This window comes from Panthera pardus, unplaced genomic scaffold (genome assembly GCF_024362965.1).
Source record: "Panthera pardus isolate Hobbes unplaced genomic scaffold, ASM2436296v1 HiC_scaffold_20, whole genome shotgun sequence".
Classification (NCBI taxonomy): domain Eukaryota; kingdom Metazoa; phylum Chordata; class Mammalia; order Carnivora; family Felidae; genus Panthera; species Panthera pardus.
In genome coordinates this window covers 54,584,961-54,603,512 of record NW_026526766.1, presented here as the reverse complement: position 1 = coordinate 54,603,512, position 18,552 = coordinate 54,584,961, and the positions used below count along the sequence as shown (strand labels likewise).

At 39.7% G+C, this 18,552-nt stretch overlaps 1 protein-coding gene across 4 annotated transcripts in view; it reads left to right on the top strand.

The window, feature by feature from the left end:
- Nucleotides 1–18,123, top strand: part of RIGI (RNA sensor RIG-I) — a 40,763-nt gene extending 22,640 nt beyond the window's left edge. For 3 of the 4 annotated variants that reach the window (XM_019424183.2, XM_019424182.2, XM_019424181.2), the window contains 8 exons: nt 3,300–3,457; nt 4,439–4,574; nt 5,527–5,675; nt 7,849–7,939; nt 10,523–10,693; nt 11,898–12,049; nt 15,120–15,263; nt 16,883–18,123. In XM_019424183.2, the coding sequence (XP_019279728.1) occupies nt 3,300–3,457; nt 4,439–4,574; nt 5,527–5,675; nt 7,849–7,939; nt 10,523–10,693; nt 11,898–12,049; nt 15,120–15,263; nt 16,883–17,179 (1,298 nt within the window). In that variant the 3' untranslated portion in view covers nt 17,180–18,123. The remainder of the gene's footprint in view (nt 1–3,299; nt 3,458–4,438; nt 4,575–5,526; nt 5,676–7,848; nt 7,940–10,522; nt 10,694–11,897; nt 12,050–15,119; nt 15,264–16,882) is intronic. The other variant, XM_053908037.1, reaches the window with a different exon arrangement.
- The last annotated feature ends 429 nt before the right edge of the window (nt 18,124–18,552 follow it).

Sequence of the window (18,552 nt, the reverse complement as noted above, 5' to 3'; positions counted from 1 at the left end):
TTATATGAAAATATAAATTCCCTATTTATATGAAACCACCATTTCCCTGATGGATCAGATTGAAACAGGAGGTGACCTTTGATTCTTTGTTCTTCTGAGACTTTCTCACGAAGTCACCCAAGTTCTCTTCTTCTCTTTTGTTCTTTCATTCATTCACCAGATATTCATTGTGCTAGCTAATGGGAATAACAAGGTTAAAGACATAGTCCCAACCTTGGGGAATTCACAGTCAAATAATGAGAATCAGATGCAGGGGGCTTCCACACAGCAGGGCAGAGGTACACACTGGGTGCCGTGGGAGCACGTTGGGAACTTTGGCTTAGAGTGGGCTGCAGGGAAAGCTCTCTGGGATGGGATGATGCCTGAGACAATCTTGAAGCTTGAGGCCAAGTTAAGAAAGAGACAAGTGAGATTGAAAAGGTGTCAGGCATTGAAGGAAGAGAATGTTTCAGGAACTGCAAGCATCTCATGGTGCTCGTAATACATGAGTAGTAGAAAGGAGTGAGTAGAAAGAGGCAGGGGCCAGACAGGGAAAGACTTGGTAGGACTGAGTTTGACTTTCTCAGTGCAAGTTTGACTTTGCTTCAGTGCAAAGCACCTGAAGATTTTAAACTGATGGATGAGGTGATAAGGATACCAGTGAACAAAGAGGGCCAAACAGAGGCAGTCAAGACAGGTTGGTAGAGGGAGGAGGCTTGTGCAGAGCCCTGCAAACAGGAAGTATTCAGATTTCATGGCCAGCTGGCTTCGGATGGGAGTGGGGGTGACTTCCACTGGGCTTCTGGCTTGTGCACTTGTAGGTACACCGGTGGGTAGTGCTGCTTCCACCACTAGGAGCAGCTCTGGAGATGCTGAATTTGTGAGTTCACCTTTTTCACACTTACTTTCCTTTTTTTTCTCTTCTCTTTTTCTTTCACAGCTTGCTTTAGGACTTAATCTCACAGCTGGCTGGCTGGCTTACCCACCCCTACTCATTTCTCCATTCAACCCGCCATTACCTGGTTGGTCTTTCTGAAATACCAGTTTGATCGTGTCAGTATCCTGCTTGAATCTCTCTGCCTTACAAGCAAAGCCCTCTAAGCCTCTGACCTGCCAGTTTGATCCCTGCCTGCACACTCTGGTTCTACTTATCTTTCCAGTTTTATCTGACACTCCTTCCATACTTGAATCCTTTGATTTAGCAGTTCCTCGAACATGCTCATTCACTCATCATTCACCTGGTCCTAGGCCATATGCCAGGTGATGGGAATATAGCATGGACCCTGAGATACAGCTCCTACCCTTGTGGTATTTCCAGTGTAATGTGTAAGGCCAAAATTAGATAAGTAATAATAAAACAACAGGATAGGGGTAGGTGGGTGGTGGTGGTAAGGTGTGTTTCAGGCAGAGGAAACAGTGTGTGCAACAGCCAGGAAAGTGGACTAAGTATGTGGATTTCCATTAGTCTTGTCAACTGCTGGAGATAAGAATCAGAAACAGGCAGGGGTGCCTGGGTGGCTCAGTCGGTTAAGTGTCTGACCTCAGCTCAGCTCATGGTCTCACAGTTTGTGAGTTCGAGTCCCGTGTCAGGTTCTGTGCTGACAGCTCAGAGCCTGGGGCCTGCTTCAGATTCTGTCTCCCTCTGTCTCTGCCCCTCCCCTGCTCACACTCTATCTCAAAAATAAATAAATATTTTTAAAAATTAAAAAAAAAAAAAAAAAAAAAAGAATTAGAAGTAGTCAGAGACTAGATCACAGAGGATCCTGGGAGCCGGGTAGGATCTGGCCAGAGAAATCCCCTAAAGCCTTTTAAGCATTGGGGTAGCATAGTGTCTCATCTGCAGTTTTGCGAACCCACTCTAGCTGCTGAGTGGGCAGTGGATTAGAGGGAACAAAGCAAGAAGTAGGGAGACGAGTTAAGAGGCTGTCACATTATCCAGGAACACTATGATGTGATTAAACTGGGGAAGTAGCAGAAGGGCAGAGAGAGATGGATTTCTACCTTCTTATTCCTCCCACCTCTGATTCTCTACCTCCACCTTTTCTCCAGTCCATATCCTATCAGCAGTTCATTTCCCCATTGCTTAACTCATTTTCACACCCACCCGTGTTCAAGAAATACTTGTTAATTCATCTGGCCACCTTGTTTATAGTTGGGGCTGGGAAAGAAGCATGTCAGTGCTACTTGTCTGAGTAGCCTCCTTTGTTCCTCCTGTTAAACATGAAAGGGTGAGAGGAGCAATTTAACCCAGAAATATAGCTCTTGCCTGTGAGTTTTATTATACTGTGCTCTTAACAGGGAGACCTGGAGATTCAATCCCAGAATAACTCACAGACTGAGCCGCTTGAGATCAGGCTTCGGTCTTCTACATGCTTTTACCCCCAGGACCCTGCACAGAGCCTGGACCACAGCATATGCTCAATGCTTAGACCAAGCAACTGAGATGAGGCATAGCTTAGGAGATGCACACATACAGAAGCATCCATGACAAGCTCTTTGCTCAGCCCTGTGAGTGATGCTGTGGAGATCAGATGGCTTCAGTTTACAGCAAGGCAGAATAGACTGTGTTGAGTTCTTTCTCTCCTGCTTTTAAATATCCTCCTGATGAAGCTCATGAGACCTGTTATTTTTATTCACTACTTCATTTTTAAAAGCAAAGTTAGATATCTTCATGTCCATTGTTTTACTTCTGGGCTGCTTTGGTTGTTAGCTCACAAAGCTGGTAAGATTTGGGTATCAGACACACCAGGATTTGCATTCCTGCACTCCCCCATGTACTAGCTATGTCACTTTGGATAAACTACTTTGCTTTTCTGAGCTTTGGTTTCCTCACCTGTAAAATGTAACCTCTACCTTACAGATTTGTGAAAATGAAATAAGGAGTACTTTGATTTCTTGGTGCAGAGAGTATTCAGTAAGCAATCATATGCAAACACAGATATACTGCTGCTGAAAACTATTTCAGGAGGAATATTCTGTTTACAGAGAGTAAGAAAAAAATTAGGTGGGGGGGCACCTGGGTGGCTCAGTTGGTTAAGTGTCCAACTTTGGCTCAGGTCATAATCTCGTGGTTCGTGAGTTCAAGCCCTGTGTAGGGCTCTGTGCTGACAGCTCATAGCCTGGAGCCTGCTTCAGATTCTGTGTGTCCCTCGCTCTCTGCCCCTCCCCTACTCATGCTCTCTCTCTCTCAAAAATAAATAAACATTTTAAAAAACTTAAAATACATTTTTAATAAAAAAAAGAAAATTAGAGGGTGAGGCATGCTTAGAACTTTAAATGGCTGATCATATGGCATAATGAAAACCTTTTTCTTCTTCCAGAAGGTATATCTCAAATTCAAAATAGGGAATTTGGAACGCAGAAATATGAACAATGGATCGTTACTGTTCAGAAAGCATGCACGGTGTTTCAGTTGCCTGACAAAGATGAAGAGAGCAGGATTTGTAAAGCACTGTTTTTGTACACTTCCCATTTGCGGGTATGTGGCTTCTTTGCAAAAGTGTATTTTAGTTTTAGCACCTAACTGGGAGCTTTGCTCTGGTAGCTGAGAGAACATCAACTTTTCACCCTGTTTCAAGAGCTCACTTAGGAACTTTCCAAAAGGTTCCTATGAAGCAAACTTTAAAGTTACCCCATTTAGCATCTTCTCTGCCTACTGAAACTTAACACTAGTAGAAACAGGATGGAAACAAAGGCTGGGATTCTATGCCATGCCTCTAGCATTGCTATGATTGACATGATTGAAAGAAATTGGGGGATGATGACCATTGTTGTAGATATGTGATTGGTGACAGTCATCTTGAAAGTTCATTAGGTGACTCCTGCTACCTTATCTTGAGCATATGTTTTCTTACCTTTGGCAAAGCCACAGGCTCAGAAATCCAGAGTCTTTGGTTGCTTACTGGTTAACCAAGAAGTTGAGAAACAACCATCACCTCTGCTCATCATGCCATTGAAAGTATTTAAAAATGCACTCAGTCTGTATGCATTTTTGGAATTTAATGAATTTAGTTGAATATTTGGTGTAGGTGGTCAGCACCATCATTCTGAACAGGTGCAGTTGCAATTCAGTGATGGCTTTGGATGTATGAAGAGATTAAGTCGAATGTCTGAATCATGAGGCAGGTTGATGTGGAAATTGATTTGCTCTTGTTCTTTAATCTTTGACATGGATTTTTCTTGTAATTTCCTCTCTCTTCCAAGGTGGAATTCTAAATTCAAAATGATCCTAATTAATGTATGATTCTAGCTAATTCAGATTTTAAAACAATATTTGGTTCAAAGGTTTTACTGCAGTTCCATTGGAGCCATTCATCTTAAAAAACTAAGTTGGAATAGATTTGAGAAAAGTTTATTTTGCCCCTCCCCTACTCACGCTAAGTACAGCTAATTGAATTTTAGTACAGTGAATGCATTAGGCATTGGAGACACACTGAAACCCAGTTTTCATTTTCAACAGAAATATAATGATGCCCTCATTATCAATGAGCATGCGCGAATGAAAGATGCTCTGGATTACTTGAAAGACTTCTTCACCAACGTCCGAGCGGCAGGATTTGATGAGATTGAGCAAGATCTCACTCGGAGATTCGAAGGTGGGTGGTGTTTCTAGAGGAGGAAGCCGTTGGAACCTGGTGACTCCAGTGGCAGCATACTTACGTTGCATTATATTTAGTGTGCAGTGATGCTCAGGGAGTTGATCAAGAAGATCTTATGTAGATAGGACTATGAATCATCAGTGAAATGTGGTACTTAAGGAAAAAAATCCGTTGCTTAACATCAGTTCTTCTTGTTAAGAAGTAAAATAGGGGGCGCCGGGGTGGCTCAGTCGGTCAAGCGTCTGACTTCGGCTCAGGTCATGATCTCACGGTCCGTGAGTTCGAGCCCCGTGTCGGGCTCTGTGCTGACAGCTCAGAGCCTGGAGCCTGCTTCAGATTCTGTGTCTCCCTCTCTCTGACCCTCCCCCATTCATGCTCTGTCTCTCTCTGTCTCAAAAATAAATAAACATTAAAAAAAAGTTTGAAAAAAAAAGAAGTAAAATAGGATTTGCGAAGTATACATCCCATAGAAATTATAATAGGTAGTAGCATTTTTTTTTGGTTTAACTTTTAGTAATTTTACAAAGGTTTAAAAATTAAAAAAAGTGTTCAGTGGTAATCAGCATACTATAATTTGTATGTACTTCTATACAGAAGAAAACCAAAATCGCCCATAATCCTACTGCTCTCATATTTAGAAAAATATAGGAAAATTTTAAATGAAAAGTAAGTCCTTCTCCCTCTCTCTTATTTTGGCTTATAGGAAAGTATTTAGTATACATATGTGTAGCTCAGTTGTGTGCTGCTAAACATTGGGCAACCAGCTCTCTGGGGCAAAAATAAATATGCATTTATTGCTACATTTAATGTTACATTAAAGCAGTGGTTATTGCTCTTAAAATTCTGGTCAAGGATTGAGAGATTAACTACTTGAACTCTAGCTAATGGTCACAGTGTGTTCTAAATTCTAGAATTTGTAAGCCATTTATAGAATGTTCCCCTTTTGCAGAAAAGCTGCAGAAACTGGAAAGCGTTTCTATGGATCCCAGCAATGAGAACCCAAAACTCAAAGATCTCTGCTTCATCTTGCAAGAGGAGTACCACTTAAACCCAGAGAGTAGAACCATCCTCTTTGTGAAAACCAGAGCACTTGTGGATGTAAGCTTCTTTCTTCTTGTGGATTACACATCGACCTAGCACCATTTTATTGAAAAGATTGTCCTTTCCTCACTGCTCTGTAATCAGGCACCTGTATATGTGTGGGCTGTTTCTGGGCTATTCTGTTCTGATTATCTCTTTGTTTATCCTTATATTAATACCTCACTGTTTTGACCAATAGTTTCTAGTAAGTCTTGGTACCTGTAGAGCAAGGACTTCATATTTTTTAAAAATTTTTGGTCAATTTAAAAAACCATAACCATGCTCTGGGCATGTAGTGGTATCTTCCTAGAGTAAATGTTCATTTTACTATATTTGCATCTCAACTAATGCAGTTGAACGTTTCTCCATAAACTGATTAGACATCCATATATCTTCTTTGGTGAAGTGTCTCTGCACATCTTTTGCCCATTTTAAAATAGGATCTGATTGGGTTGTTAACATATTATTGTTGAGTGAAAGTTTTTAAAGTATATTCTGACAAAAAAGTCCTCTGTGAGAAATGTGATTTGTATATATTTTCTTTTGGTCTTTTAATTCTCTTAACAGTATCTTACATAGATTGAAACTTTTAACTTTTTACAAAGCCTAGTTTATCAATTTTTTCTTTTTGTGGCTTGTGCTTTTGGTATTGTACATAAGAACTCTTTGTTTACCCAAGATCACAAAGATTTTCTTTGTTATCTTCTTGAAGGTTTATAGTTCTGCATTTTACATTTAGGTCTACAATCTATTTTGAGTTATGGGTTGAGATGCTTTTTTTCTTTTTTTATGTGGATAGCTAATTATTGCAGCTCTATATGTTGAAAGATCGTCCTTTTTCCATTGAATTGCCTTTGTAACTTAAAAAAAAAATCAGTTGACTGTATTTATATAGGTCTATTCTGGATTCTTGATTCTGTTCCATTCATCTATATCCATCTATCCTTTAACCCATCCCATACTGTCTTGATTAGCTTTATATAGTGTGAGTCCTCCAACTTTTTTCCTTTTTTTGGAATTGTTTTAGCTATCTTCCTTTGCTTTTCCATTTATATTTTAGAATAAGCTCATTCACATGTATGAAAAAATCTGCTGGAATTTTGAATGGGATTGCATTGAATCAACAGATAAAATTGGGGAGAAGTAACATCTTAAAAATATGGAGTCTTCGAATCCATGACCATATTATCTCTCTTTCTTCGTTTATATAGGGCTTCTGTATTAGTATCTGTATTATTGCTGATAAAAAATTACCTCAAAACTTAGTGACTGGTAGTAACAAACATCTATTATCTTATAATACCTATGGATCAGGAGTCTAGAAACCACTCAACTGGATGTTTCCGGCTCAGGCTCTCCCAAGGCTGTAGTCATCTTAAGGCTTTACTTGAGAGGCTCAACTTCCAACCTTAGCCTACATGGCTACCAGCGGGCCTCAGAATCTGTGCTTCTGAGCTCACTCATGTGGGCCTTTTCACAGGGTTGCCTCCGAGAATGACAGCAGGCCTCCTCTAGAGTGAGTGATCGGAGAGAGACTGAGAGAGTGAGCCTAATGTGGAAGTCGTAATCATTTTATAAGATCAACTTGGAAGTGATCATGTCTGCCATGTTTTTATTCATTAGAAGCATGTCAGTGAGTTCAGTTCATACTCGAGGGGATTACACAAGGATCTGAAGACCAGGGCTAGAGATCATTGGGAACCATCTGACGGGCTACCTACCACATCTTTGGTTTCTTTTATCACTGTTTCATTGTTTTCACATATAGATTCTGCACGTGTTTTGTTAGACTTACACCTAAGTGTCAGTTTTTTAATGCTGTTGTATTATACTTAGTTGCTTGTTGCTGGTGAACAGAAATACAACTGACTTCTGTGTATTGATCTTATGTCCTGAGATCTTGCTAAATTCACTATTAGTTCTACACATTCACTATTCTGAGCATTGCTTTTCTTCATTTAAAAAATATCTTAGAGATATTTTTTTGTGTATATTTTGTGTCAGATCACAAAGGTCTTAACCACTACAGTTAATTATTGCATAGAATTCAGTGCCAAAAAGCATTTATTCTCAGGTTTGTCAGAAAACTGTTCACTAACTTAAAGGTTTTTTTTTTCTTCTTGCAGTATTTCAGTATTAATACAGATTTTATACAAATAGTGTCCAACTGGTAATTGCTTTTGATTTTCAGGCTTTGAAGAAATGGATTGAAGAAAATTCTGAACTTAGCTTTCTAAAACCTGGCATATTGACTGGACGGGGCAAAACAAATCAGAACACAGGTACTTATATATAATGAATTAGAGTTAGTATACTATATATATAAGAATATTTATAATATATTCAAATTCTTTTCTAATACTTATATCAGTCTGGAGAAGTAAAACCAGTAGGAGGTTGTACACACATACATATATACACATATGTGTTGTTTATGTGTGAAACACATATGTTCATAGGCATTTGGGAGTTAGCATACATAGTTGGACTGGCAAAGGAAGTCTGAAATCCATAGAGCAGGTGGTCAGGAGCAGGCCTGACCTCCACAGGCATGAACTATTTCGAGTCTCTGAGCTCAGGGACTGATGCCGAAGTCCTCTTTCAAAGGGCTGATTGTGGGTCAGGCCAACCAAGGATGAAACGTCTTTCACAACTTAAATGTCAAGTGATTAGGAACTTTTTTTTTTTAATGTTTATTTATTTTTTGAGAGAGAGAGAGACAGAGCAAGAGCAGGGGAGGAGCAGAGAGAGAAGGAGACACAGAATCCGAAGCAGGGTCCAGGCTCTGAGCTGTCAGCACAGAGCCCGACGTGGGGCTCGAACTCACAGACTGCGAGATCATGACCTGAGCCGAAGTCAGACACTTAACTGACTGAGCCACCCAGGCACCCCTGATTAGGGACTTTAATTACATCTGCTAATTCCCCTTACAAAAACACCTAGATCTGTTACTAGGTACTATAGTTCAGCCTAGCCAAGTTGACACATCAGAAAGCCATCACAATGCTCAAATGCCAAAAACTTGTAAACATTGCTTCTTCCCATATATTCGGTGGGAAAAACCAGTTGTTTTTTATAATATTGTTTGAGCATGTCACTCTTTTTCTCCAATTCTCAACCAGTAGATTAAGATCAGCTGGAAATAGAAATGTTCTGTTTTTATTTTATTGTTTTTTAAACTATTGATGCTTTTATGTGTATTATATATTTTACAATAAAAAAAAAAAGGTCAGGGGCACCTGGGTAGCTCAACCAGTTGAGCGTCTGACTCTTGATTTCGGCTCAGGTCATGATCTCACATTGCGTGAGTTTGAGCCCCGAGTCGAGCTCTGTGCTGACAGCGTGGATACTGCTTGGGATTCTCTCTTCCTCTCTCTGACCCTCCCCTGCTCACTTCTTTGCTCTCTCTCAAAATAATTAAATAAACTTAAAAAAAAAAGAAAAAGAAAAAGCTCAAGCAGACAATCCTGATATCTAGCTGGGGTGGTTAAAGCATGAAAGGATGCCTCTGTTATTATCCAAGAAGATCTAGTGTGACCAGCCCCCACGTGACATTCTTGCAGCTGTGCTCCCCACCCCTCAGTGACCAGCAGGGACTGGTCTTCACTTCCTTCCTCCTGTTTAGTTTTGTTTATAATAAGCAGTCCCCATCCTGTCAGTCCTCACTCATCACTCTTGCACTTATACAAAGTTTAAACTTCATGAATCTGAAAAGTAAATGCAGATTTTGAAAATTTAGCTTACCAAATGAAGTCCAATGCCAAATTATGGCACTTGGAATTTAAAGTTCTCTGCAGTTTGACTCCTACATGAGTTGATTTTCAAACTTTGTTATTTCTTCACAAATAGGCACTCAAAATATTTTCTTGTTTATTCATTTATCCATCCATCATCTATTTATCCATCATCCGTCCATCCACATTTGTTTGGAAATGGTACTCTGTACCAGTCATTGTGCTTATCCAAGTGGCCTTCCCCAACCTCCTAAGACAAGTTGAGGTGTCTCTCCTTCCCATCCCTTAGATCCACTCTGCCTCCATTTCACTGCTCATCACATTGAATTATAGCTTCCTATTTATATTCTTCTTCTATGAGATCCTTATAGGTAAAAATGGACCTTTTAACCATTATATTTTTAGCTGACAAACTATAATTGCTGAGTAAATGTTTGAGGAAGAAATGGGTGAACGTTTTGGCCTTAAAATATATCTGCAGATTTTGGCTGCCAACTTTTATGAATTCTATTAACTCAGAGGTGGAGACCATTGAAATTCTTTTTCTTCATAGTATATCCATGACTGAGAACTGCACACTCTTAGGGTCTCAGACTTAAATTCAGGCCTGGTTCTGCCACTAACTAGGCTGTCAGTTTATCAGACTTCCAAAGTCTTAAGGTCTTCATCTGTGAAGGGGAGTTAGAACACTTTCCACATCAACCAAAAAGGGCTTTGTGAAGTTCCAGTGAATAAGTAGTTGTGAAACTGTTTTTTCAGCTGTAAAGTCCTGGACACATTCAAAGGCATTATGATTAGTTGTTGATAATTCCCCACCCCCCCCCCCCAAAAAATCAGTATTTGTTTTGAGATAACATGACTGTTATCTCACACAGCTAGTTAGTCCCCCAGCTAGGATTTGAACTCAGGCAGTCTTGTGGCAGAGTCCAAATTGTTAAACACCACCATTATGTCCTCTAAAACAAGGATAAGAATAGGCCCTAGTGCCTAGGGTTGTTTTGACATCATGGATATAAAGCACTTACTTTAGTATTTGACCATGTAGTGAGCATTCCATCATTAATGGCTATTTTTCAAGGGTAAAGTTCCCTCTTTTGGTGACTTCTAAAATGCCCTTTGACTCTGATGCAGGGATGACACTCCCAGCACAGAAGTGTGCATTGGATGCATTCAGAACTAATGGAGATAAAAAGATTCTGATCGCGACTTCAGTTGCTGATGAAGGCATTGACATTGCTGAGTGCAATTTGGTCATCCTGTATGAGTATGTGGGCAATGTCATCAAAATGATCCAAACTAGAGGTAAGAAGAGCTTTGATGCCATTACTAAGTGACTGCCAGCTTGTCTGATTTGTGTGTCTGTCATTTACAAACTTACGTTCGACCAGTCATTGTGCTTCTGGCCTCTTTTACTGACCCTTGTTTGGCACAGTGGACTTTGATATCATTGGCCCTAACAGTGACTTACTTGATCAGGATTGGGGAGTACAATTTTGCCCACTAATATATATCCCATTTTGATTCTTGTGCACAATGAGTACTGTTTAATTGACCTACATTGACTGACATTTATGGAAACAGAATTCCCACTTGGACTGTACATGTATAGCCAACATGTGGACCTCTCATGGTGGTGCTTGTGGTACTGATGGATCCCTGTATTCTAGAAGAAAAACTCCATGGGATTTTTCTGTCTTACCTCAACTAGGTGATCTCCTAAGTAGCCTCTTTCTTTTTTCAATTTCCATAACAACAGCGGCCACTTTACTTCCTGAAAAACAGCTTTGGGCATATTACTCCCCTGCATAGGAACTCTAATAGGTCCCAATTTACATGATGTTAAAAAGGTCAAAATCCAGGACCAATTTATCTTTCCGACCTATTTCCCGTTCTTCGCCTTTATTCATTATCCACTTCTGCCAGCCTGACTTCATCATTGTCTCGTTGTTGAAGAAAGTGCTCATGTACTGCTACTGATAATCTTCATTTTACCTCTTAACCTCTTCCCCTGATTCCGTATCACCTGTCTCTAATTCCCCCAGCTGGCAATAGTTTTTGGAATGCACATAGTCCTTTACAGTGATCTTCCTTATAGCACTTATTATTGCCATCCATATTCTGATGACTGTGAACATATCTATTTTCCCATTTCCCTGAAGGCTTTGAGGGAGGATGTGTTATTTGTCTTAGAGTGCTCGCTCACAATGTCATCCTGTGGGTTCATACTGGATTGTCTTCAAGGCAGTGTCTCTGATAACATGGCTTCTAATCACCCTGCACCATGGGGACCCCAAGGAAGCCAGTCTAGTGTGGGCTCTTAGTTTAACATGTAGTTTAATATTCAGGTATATACCTGCATTGGAGCCCATGCTCTAACAGCTCACCTTTCCTGTGAAAGTGGAGTTCAGTGAACCAAATTTGAATTTTAAGAATACCCTTTTGTTGACTTATTCTCAGATTTACCAGGGTTTTAAGTCCAAGGCACCAAATATTTGTTTTCTGATAGGCAGAGGAAGAGCGAGAGGTAGCAAGTGCTTCCTTCTGACTAGTAATGCTGTTGTAATTGAAAAAGAAAAAATAAATATATACAAAGAAAAAATGATGAATGACTCCATTTCAATGCTTCAGACATGGAATGAAGCAGTATTTAAAGAAAAGGTAAGTCTTTTAATCTGTGTTACTCTTTCAGAATCTGACTGTAATAAAATATGAGCATAGTTGGTACCTTTTATCATATTGCTCTGAGTGTTGCATTAGAACAATAAGTTTATGCTTAAAATTTTGTCCTGCAGTGAACATCGGAGTCATTCTGATTTAAGTCTCAGTGAGATTAAAATACAAATTATTAGTGTTGATACTTGAAGTTTGGTTTTTAGTTAGAAAGGACAAACTGAGTTAGAACGACCCTTAAGTTGGGAGCTCATCTTGAGGACTACATCATAACAGGCAGGACCCTGCCCTCCCCTGTCTTTTCCTCAGGCCCCTCTCTCTGATATCTGGAGTCTTCTGAGAAGAGCTCCCAGTGCACTATGCACGTGGTAAAATGCCTGTTGTGGCTGTGGATAGTAATGTGCACTTTGGAGTGGCATTATCTGTTCAGTTCAGCCTCTTGGTAGTAACCTTCATTTGATTGTAATTTCCTTTATAACCCAGAAGCATGGAACCAGATTGGGGAAAATCAGGAAACATATGCACATGCACACACACATGCATGCATGTACGTGCACCCCCACACTTTCTCTAGACCCCTTGTGGAGACTTTGATCCCAGAATCGCTGCCACTTAGGCGATATGTGACCTCAGGCATTAACTCTGTCTCTTAAGTCATCGGTCTCCACATTCATAAAGTTAGGAAAGTAATGGTATTTAATTCACAGGGCAGTTTGGGGGATAAAATGGGGTATGTGCATCACTCAGCACAGTGCCTGGTACAAAGTAAGTGCTCAAAAAACGAGAGTTGTTATGGACAGAGGCATATGGGAGGTAGACTTGACCTTCACAAAGATGAACCTTACATTTCAGTAGACTGACTCCATAATGTCCATATTTTTAAAAAGTTATAATCTCTTTTATCAAGAAAGTTTTAAGTAGTGGTCTAACACTTATTTTAGGACATAAAATCTTAACTTTGTTAATGTTTCCTCATTTTTTAAAAAATGTCTTCCTAAAGCTTAGAGACTAAAATATTTAAAAATACTTCTTCCACAGTTTCATTGAGAATGGCAGGGAAATTTTTTAGTTCCTCTTAATTTTTCTTCTGAATTTTACTGAAGATAAGGGCTTTTCACTGCGCCACCTTCCCATTTTGTAGCATATGGGAATGTTGGCAATAAAAGTTTTAAATCCATAATAGCTTTCATCCCCATGTCCTAATTTTTGTCTCTTCCATTGGGTGACAAGCTGCTTAGATTCCTTTGTGGCAGAAGAAATAGAGTAAAAATCTTCCAGGGGAGATGGAGGCTGGGCCAGACACAGACATTCTTTTGTAGTCAGTATGCCAGGACAGGAGTGGGATGAGAACAAAACAGGTTAAGTATCAACATGTTGAGTTAGACTGTTGAATCACATTTGGGATTCCCCTCACAGCCATAGAGAACAGGCAGAAATGGTAAAGGATGAGAGGGAGTTTGGGACAAGTGTGGCCGGGACCTGTTGGTAGCTGGTAATTTTTTTGGGGGTGTCTGTGGGAGTTCTGGCTCCCCACAGGGTCTCCCTGACATCACAGGCAAGGGGGTCTACCATTTGGCAGGGCTGAAAGTCATGGCTCCCCTCTTGGCCTTCTCTGACACCATGGGGTGAGAGTGTCAAGGTTCTTCATTACAGCTCTGCAAGTGGAAATTTTGGTGCCCCACTCAGTCTTTGCTGGCATGGGTAGGGGTGAGGCCACCCTAAAAATAGGTTAGTTATTTTCATATATATATATATTTAGGGGCACTTGGGTGGCTCAGTCAGTGTCTGATTCTGGCTCAGGTCATGATCTCATGGTTCATGAGTTTGAGCCCCGTGTCAGGCTGTGTGCTGACAACTCTGAGCCTGGAGCCTAGTTGGGATTCTGTGTCATCTCCTCTCTCTGCCCCTCCCCTACTCACACTCTCTCTGTGTCAAAAATAAATAAACTTAAAAAAATTTTTTTTATTTATTTTTGAGAGAGAGAGAGTGTGCGTGCACAAGTTGGGGAAGGGCGGAGAGGAAAGAGGGAATCCCAAGCAGGCCTCGCGCCATCAGCACAGCACGCAAAGCCCAATGCAGGGCCCAAACTCACGAACTGTGAGATCATGACCTGAGCCAAGATCAAGAGTTGGACACTTAACCGACTGTGCCACCCAGGTGCGCCCCTAGGCCGTAGTTAGTTATTCTGTGATGTTTGGAGTAGAACAGTTAATGTCTGAAAGTTTTTTGGCTTGCTAGGCTGTGCCTTTCCAGGTCCTTTGGCTAGAAAGAGTAGGCTTCTGTTGAGATATTTTTTACTTGTGCCCGTAGGCATTTCTGCTTGCTTGTTTCTTCAGCCCCAAGTCTGGATATATGAGGTGAAAAGAAAACCCAGGGAGTCACCACCATGTTGTTCTACCATGTGTTTCCTAGCTGCCTGCCATCCTCTCTTCAACCTTTGGGATCTTCTTAGGTTTATTTTCTCCATCATGTCCAGGTTCTTAGTTATACTTAGCCATGTCCTGAGGTTTGAAATAGAATGCAGACATACTATATATACATTTAACTTTACTGTAATTCAACAATACTCTCCTATGGTTGGAAGAGGAGAGAAAAAAATTTTTTTAGATGATGGGGACTCTTCTGCCTGCTGTTCCATTTAATGGGTCTCTGCCCTAGAAGTGGGTGTAGTCATGCCTGAAACAGTATATATCATATGTTTATTTGTGAGGGATTTAAAAAATTTTGCCAACCACTAAAGTAGAAAGCATGGTTCAGATGACTATTTTATGGACATCCTTAGTATTTTATGAGCATCTTTGATGAAAAAATTAAAAGACTAATTGGAGGTCACAGTTAAACACTGACTAACAAAGAATTAGGAGAACCATTAAAATAATCTATGGGATTTTTTTTTTTTTAATAAAGTCAGGTACTGTATGTTCATGGAAGTTGTATATAAATGAATGATTACATACACGTATATGTGTATATATATACCTCCTAGTTGTACACAAATTACACTGATGATGTGGGGTTTTTGTTTGTTTGTTTTTTGCGTGTGTTTTTTTGCATGTAGGTTCTCCAGATACAGATTCAAGAAAAAGTCATCAGGGATAGGCAAGGAAAAGTAGAACCTGTACCTGATAAGGAAAATAAAAAACTGCTCTGCAGAAAGTGCAAAGCCTTTGCATGTTACACTGTTGATATCAGAGTGGTGGAGGTAAGCAGCCTTTTTAACAAAGAGCACTGGGTCATTTTTTAGCACTAATTAAAGCTTACTCTTGGTGAGATATTTATAGTCAGACATTATTATTTTTATTGTTTTCATGACCATGGTCAATGTATTTTTAAAAAGCTAAACACGTTTTAATAGGAAATCCTTAACAATAAAGAAGAAAAAGAAGCCACTTAACTAAATATTACATAGCCATTAAAAATGGTTATGCTAAATGAATGGGGTATCTTGGATTCGATCCTAGAGCAGATAAAGAGTATTATTATAAAAAGTAGTAAAATCTGTAGTTAATAGTAATGTTCCAATCCTAATTTCTTAGTTTTGACAAATGTACTATGGGGTGTGAGAATTCAGGGAAGCTGGGTGAAGGGTCTACAGGAATCTTCTGGATAATCTTGGAAATTTTTCTGTAAATCTAAAATAATTCCGAAGTAAAGTTTATTAAACAAAATGATCATGAAGCTTATGTATAATGAAAAACTTCTTACAAACTAATGAAGTGGGAAAAATAACAAGGATACAAAATTGGAAATATGCTAGGACTATAGCAGTGTGACATAATAGCAATAATACCACCATCACTACCAGCAACAAAAAAATAAATTTAACTTTGTATAGAAAAAAAGACTAGGGGAAATATCTAAAAGGCATTACTATTTTGCAGTGAAATTCTGTGATATTTTCTACTATTTTATGTTTTCTAAACTTTCTTTTTGGGATAAAATCACTTTTATAACGAAAACAAAATATCTCATTTTAAAAAACAGGTTAGTCTTCTGAATTTTTTTTCCCTAATACTTTTGGATAAAACTTTGGATACAAAAATGTCTAAAGACAAAAGTTGGATAGAACTCCATTGCTGCTGATAAAGGGGAGGCTTGTTCAGATGATGAGTTTTCAGGGTTCTCTTTGGGCTTCAGAAAGCTGAAGTCTCTAATCAGTCCCTCTGAGCAAGAAGCATATTAGGGGTGATAGTAGCAAGTTCCCATGCCTTTAGGAGTCTGCTTCTTTAGCTATAAAAGGTCCTTTCAGCTCCAATTTGAGTGATTTTTCTGTTGAAATGGTGCTTTATGACTTTTCCCGAGGGGCTGGTGTGTTGGGGTCTGCATTTGTTCTGTACAGTGTGGCCTTTCTGAGGTTTACTCTAAAGTTGACTACAGGCAGAGCCTCTAAACCCTTTAGTCCCCAGCCCCCTTCAGATCCACATTGACCCTTTGCTCTTCTCTGTATCCTTTGGATTTTGCCTGCCAGGTGAATTCAGTCTTTGGAGATCTTCAATAAATACTCCCTTTTGTTTCTGAATCAATAAAGGGTATCTATTTTCAGAAGCTCAGTTCCCTGGAAACTTCTTAGTCCTCCTCTTCATGAGATGGCCCCTGTCACTTCACTTGTACCCTGACCCCCACCCTCATCTCCACCCGTGTAACTGGGAGTCAGGCCGCGTGGATTCTGGTCTGGCCTTCAGTGAATGCGTATTTCCTTCTTACCCCATCTGTAAAATGAGTGGGATCCTACATGCTCTTCATCTCAGATTAGGGTGGAGCTTTTTTAAATCACGGTTTTGTACTGGTTTTAATGTTGTTATTCAATCCCTTCATCCGTAGGAATGCCATTACACTGTGGTTGGAGATGCTTTCAGGAAGTGCTTTGTGAGTAAACTACACCCCAAACCAAAGAGCTTTGGATATTTTGAGAAGAGAGCAAAGATCTTCTGTGCCAGACCAAACTGCAGCCATGACTGGGGAATCCATGTGAAGTATAAGATATTTGAGATTCCAGTTATAAAAATAGAAAGTTTTGTGGTGGAGGATATTGCAACTGGAGCTCAGAAACTATATGCAAAGTGGAAGGACTTTCATTTTGAGAAGATACCATTTGATGCTAAGGAAATGTCCAAATGACCTGGGTGCCTCATTCTTTAGCTACAGGGGATGGATGACCGACCCTGACTGAAGAAATTAGCCCCAGTGGGTACAATCATGGATTGCTTGTACCATTGTGAAGGTATTTGCCCAAGGCTTGTATTGAACTAAATGTTTATGGCTTTCTGTAGGCCAATAAAGCTCTTAAGTACTTGGGAAAAATTAAAAAGCCTTAACTTCTTTTCCTATCCTTCCTCTTGCAACTGACCCCCAATGAATATCCAGTAGCCACTGGGTACACATTAGAATGAATGAATGAATGAATGAATGAAAGGAAGGAAGGAAAGAAAGAAATGTTCAAAGTTTTTTCCATACTTCCCTTTCTTTCCTTAACCTACTACTGTAAACTGACTCTTGCCCTTAATCTACTGACATTGTTCTTGTTAATACCAGTGCCCAATCCATCGGGCACTTCTTAGGGCTTCTCTCTCTTTGATCTCTTTGCTGCTTTTGGCCCTGTTGAGTACTCCTTTCCTGGAACCCCCTCTTGGCTCCTATTTCTGTCAGCTCTGTCCCAGTCTATGCTGTTGATTCCTCTATGCTGATCTCTTAAATGCTGATAATTCTAAGGGTTCGATAAATATTCATATACATAGATATAGTAGTTACTCATATTTTCTATGTACCAGTGTGTGGCATGTAATCTTAAAATTCTGTAGGACAACTTTTAGTAATGGGATTATGTAGAGGATACAGTACTTCTTGAGAAATTGATTTCTGTTTTTATAGTTTATTGTACATCTTGCCCTATTAATTTGTTTCCTTAACCCGTGCTGTTGTTCCCTTTGAATAGTCATCTCAAGCCATTTTGTAATAATAGTTGATGGTCCACACTTTGGACTCTGTTCTCAGGTTCCTTGGATGAAACTGAGGAGATAAATTTGGCTGTCCTATCCACTTAAAAAATCAGACTATGTATTCAAGTGGCATTCTTGTGTCATTAAACACAAGGTTGGCTGATGCCCTGAGAGTTGTTTGCGGTTTTCCAGACATGGGCACAACTGCCTGAGTTTTGCTGTTTCCATGTAGGCCACGGTATTTTGTGTTCAAGGCAGGGTAGGCTCTGTAATAACTTAAGTATTCTCTAAAACAGATTCAGATTAGTTGTTTGTAATTCACCAGGACCATAAATGGCTTAAACAAACCTTCAAACATCACAAAATGCTAATAATATGTTCAACATCTGTGATTATATAACCCTTTTCATGTAGCACCTGTTTATATCTGAAGGCTATTTGGTGTCCAAGAGACCACCCAAATCAACCCTGAAGTTCAATGGGATAACATGCTTCAGCCACCTCATTCTCCATTTGATCTGGTAAGCAGTTGTGCTGGCCAAGAGTCAGCAAACT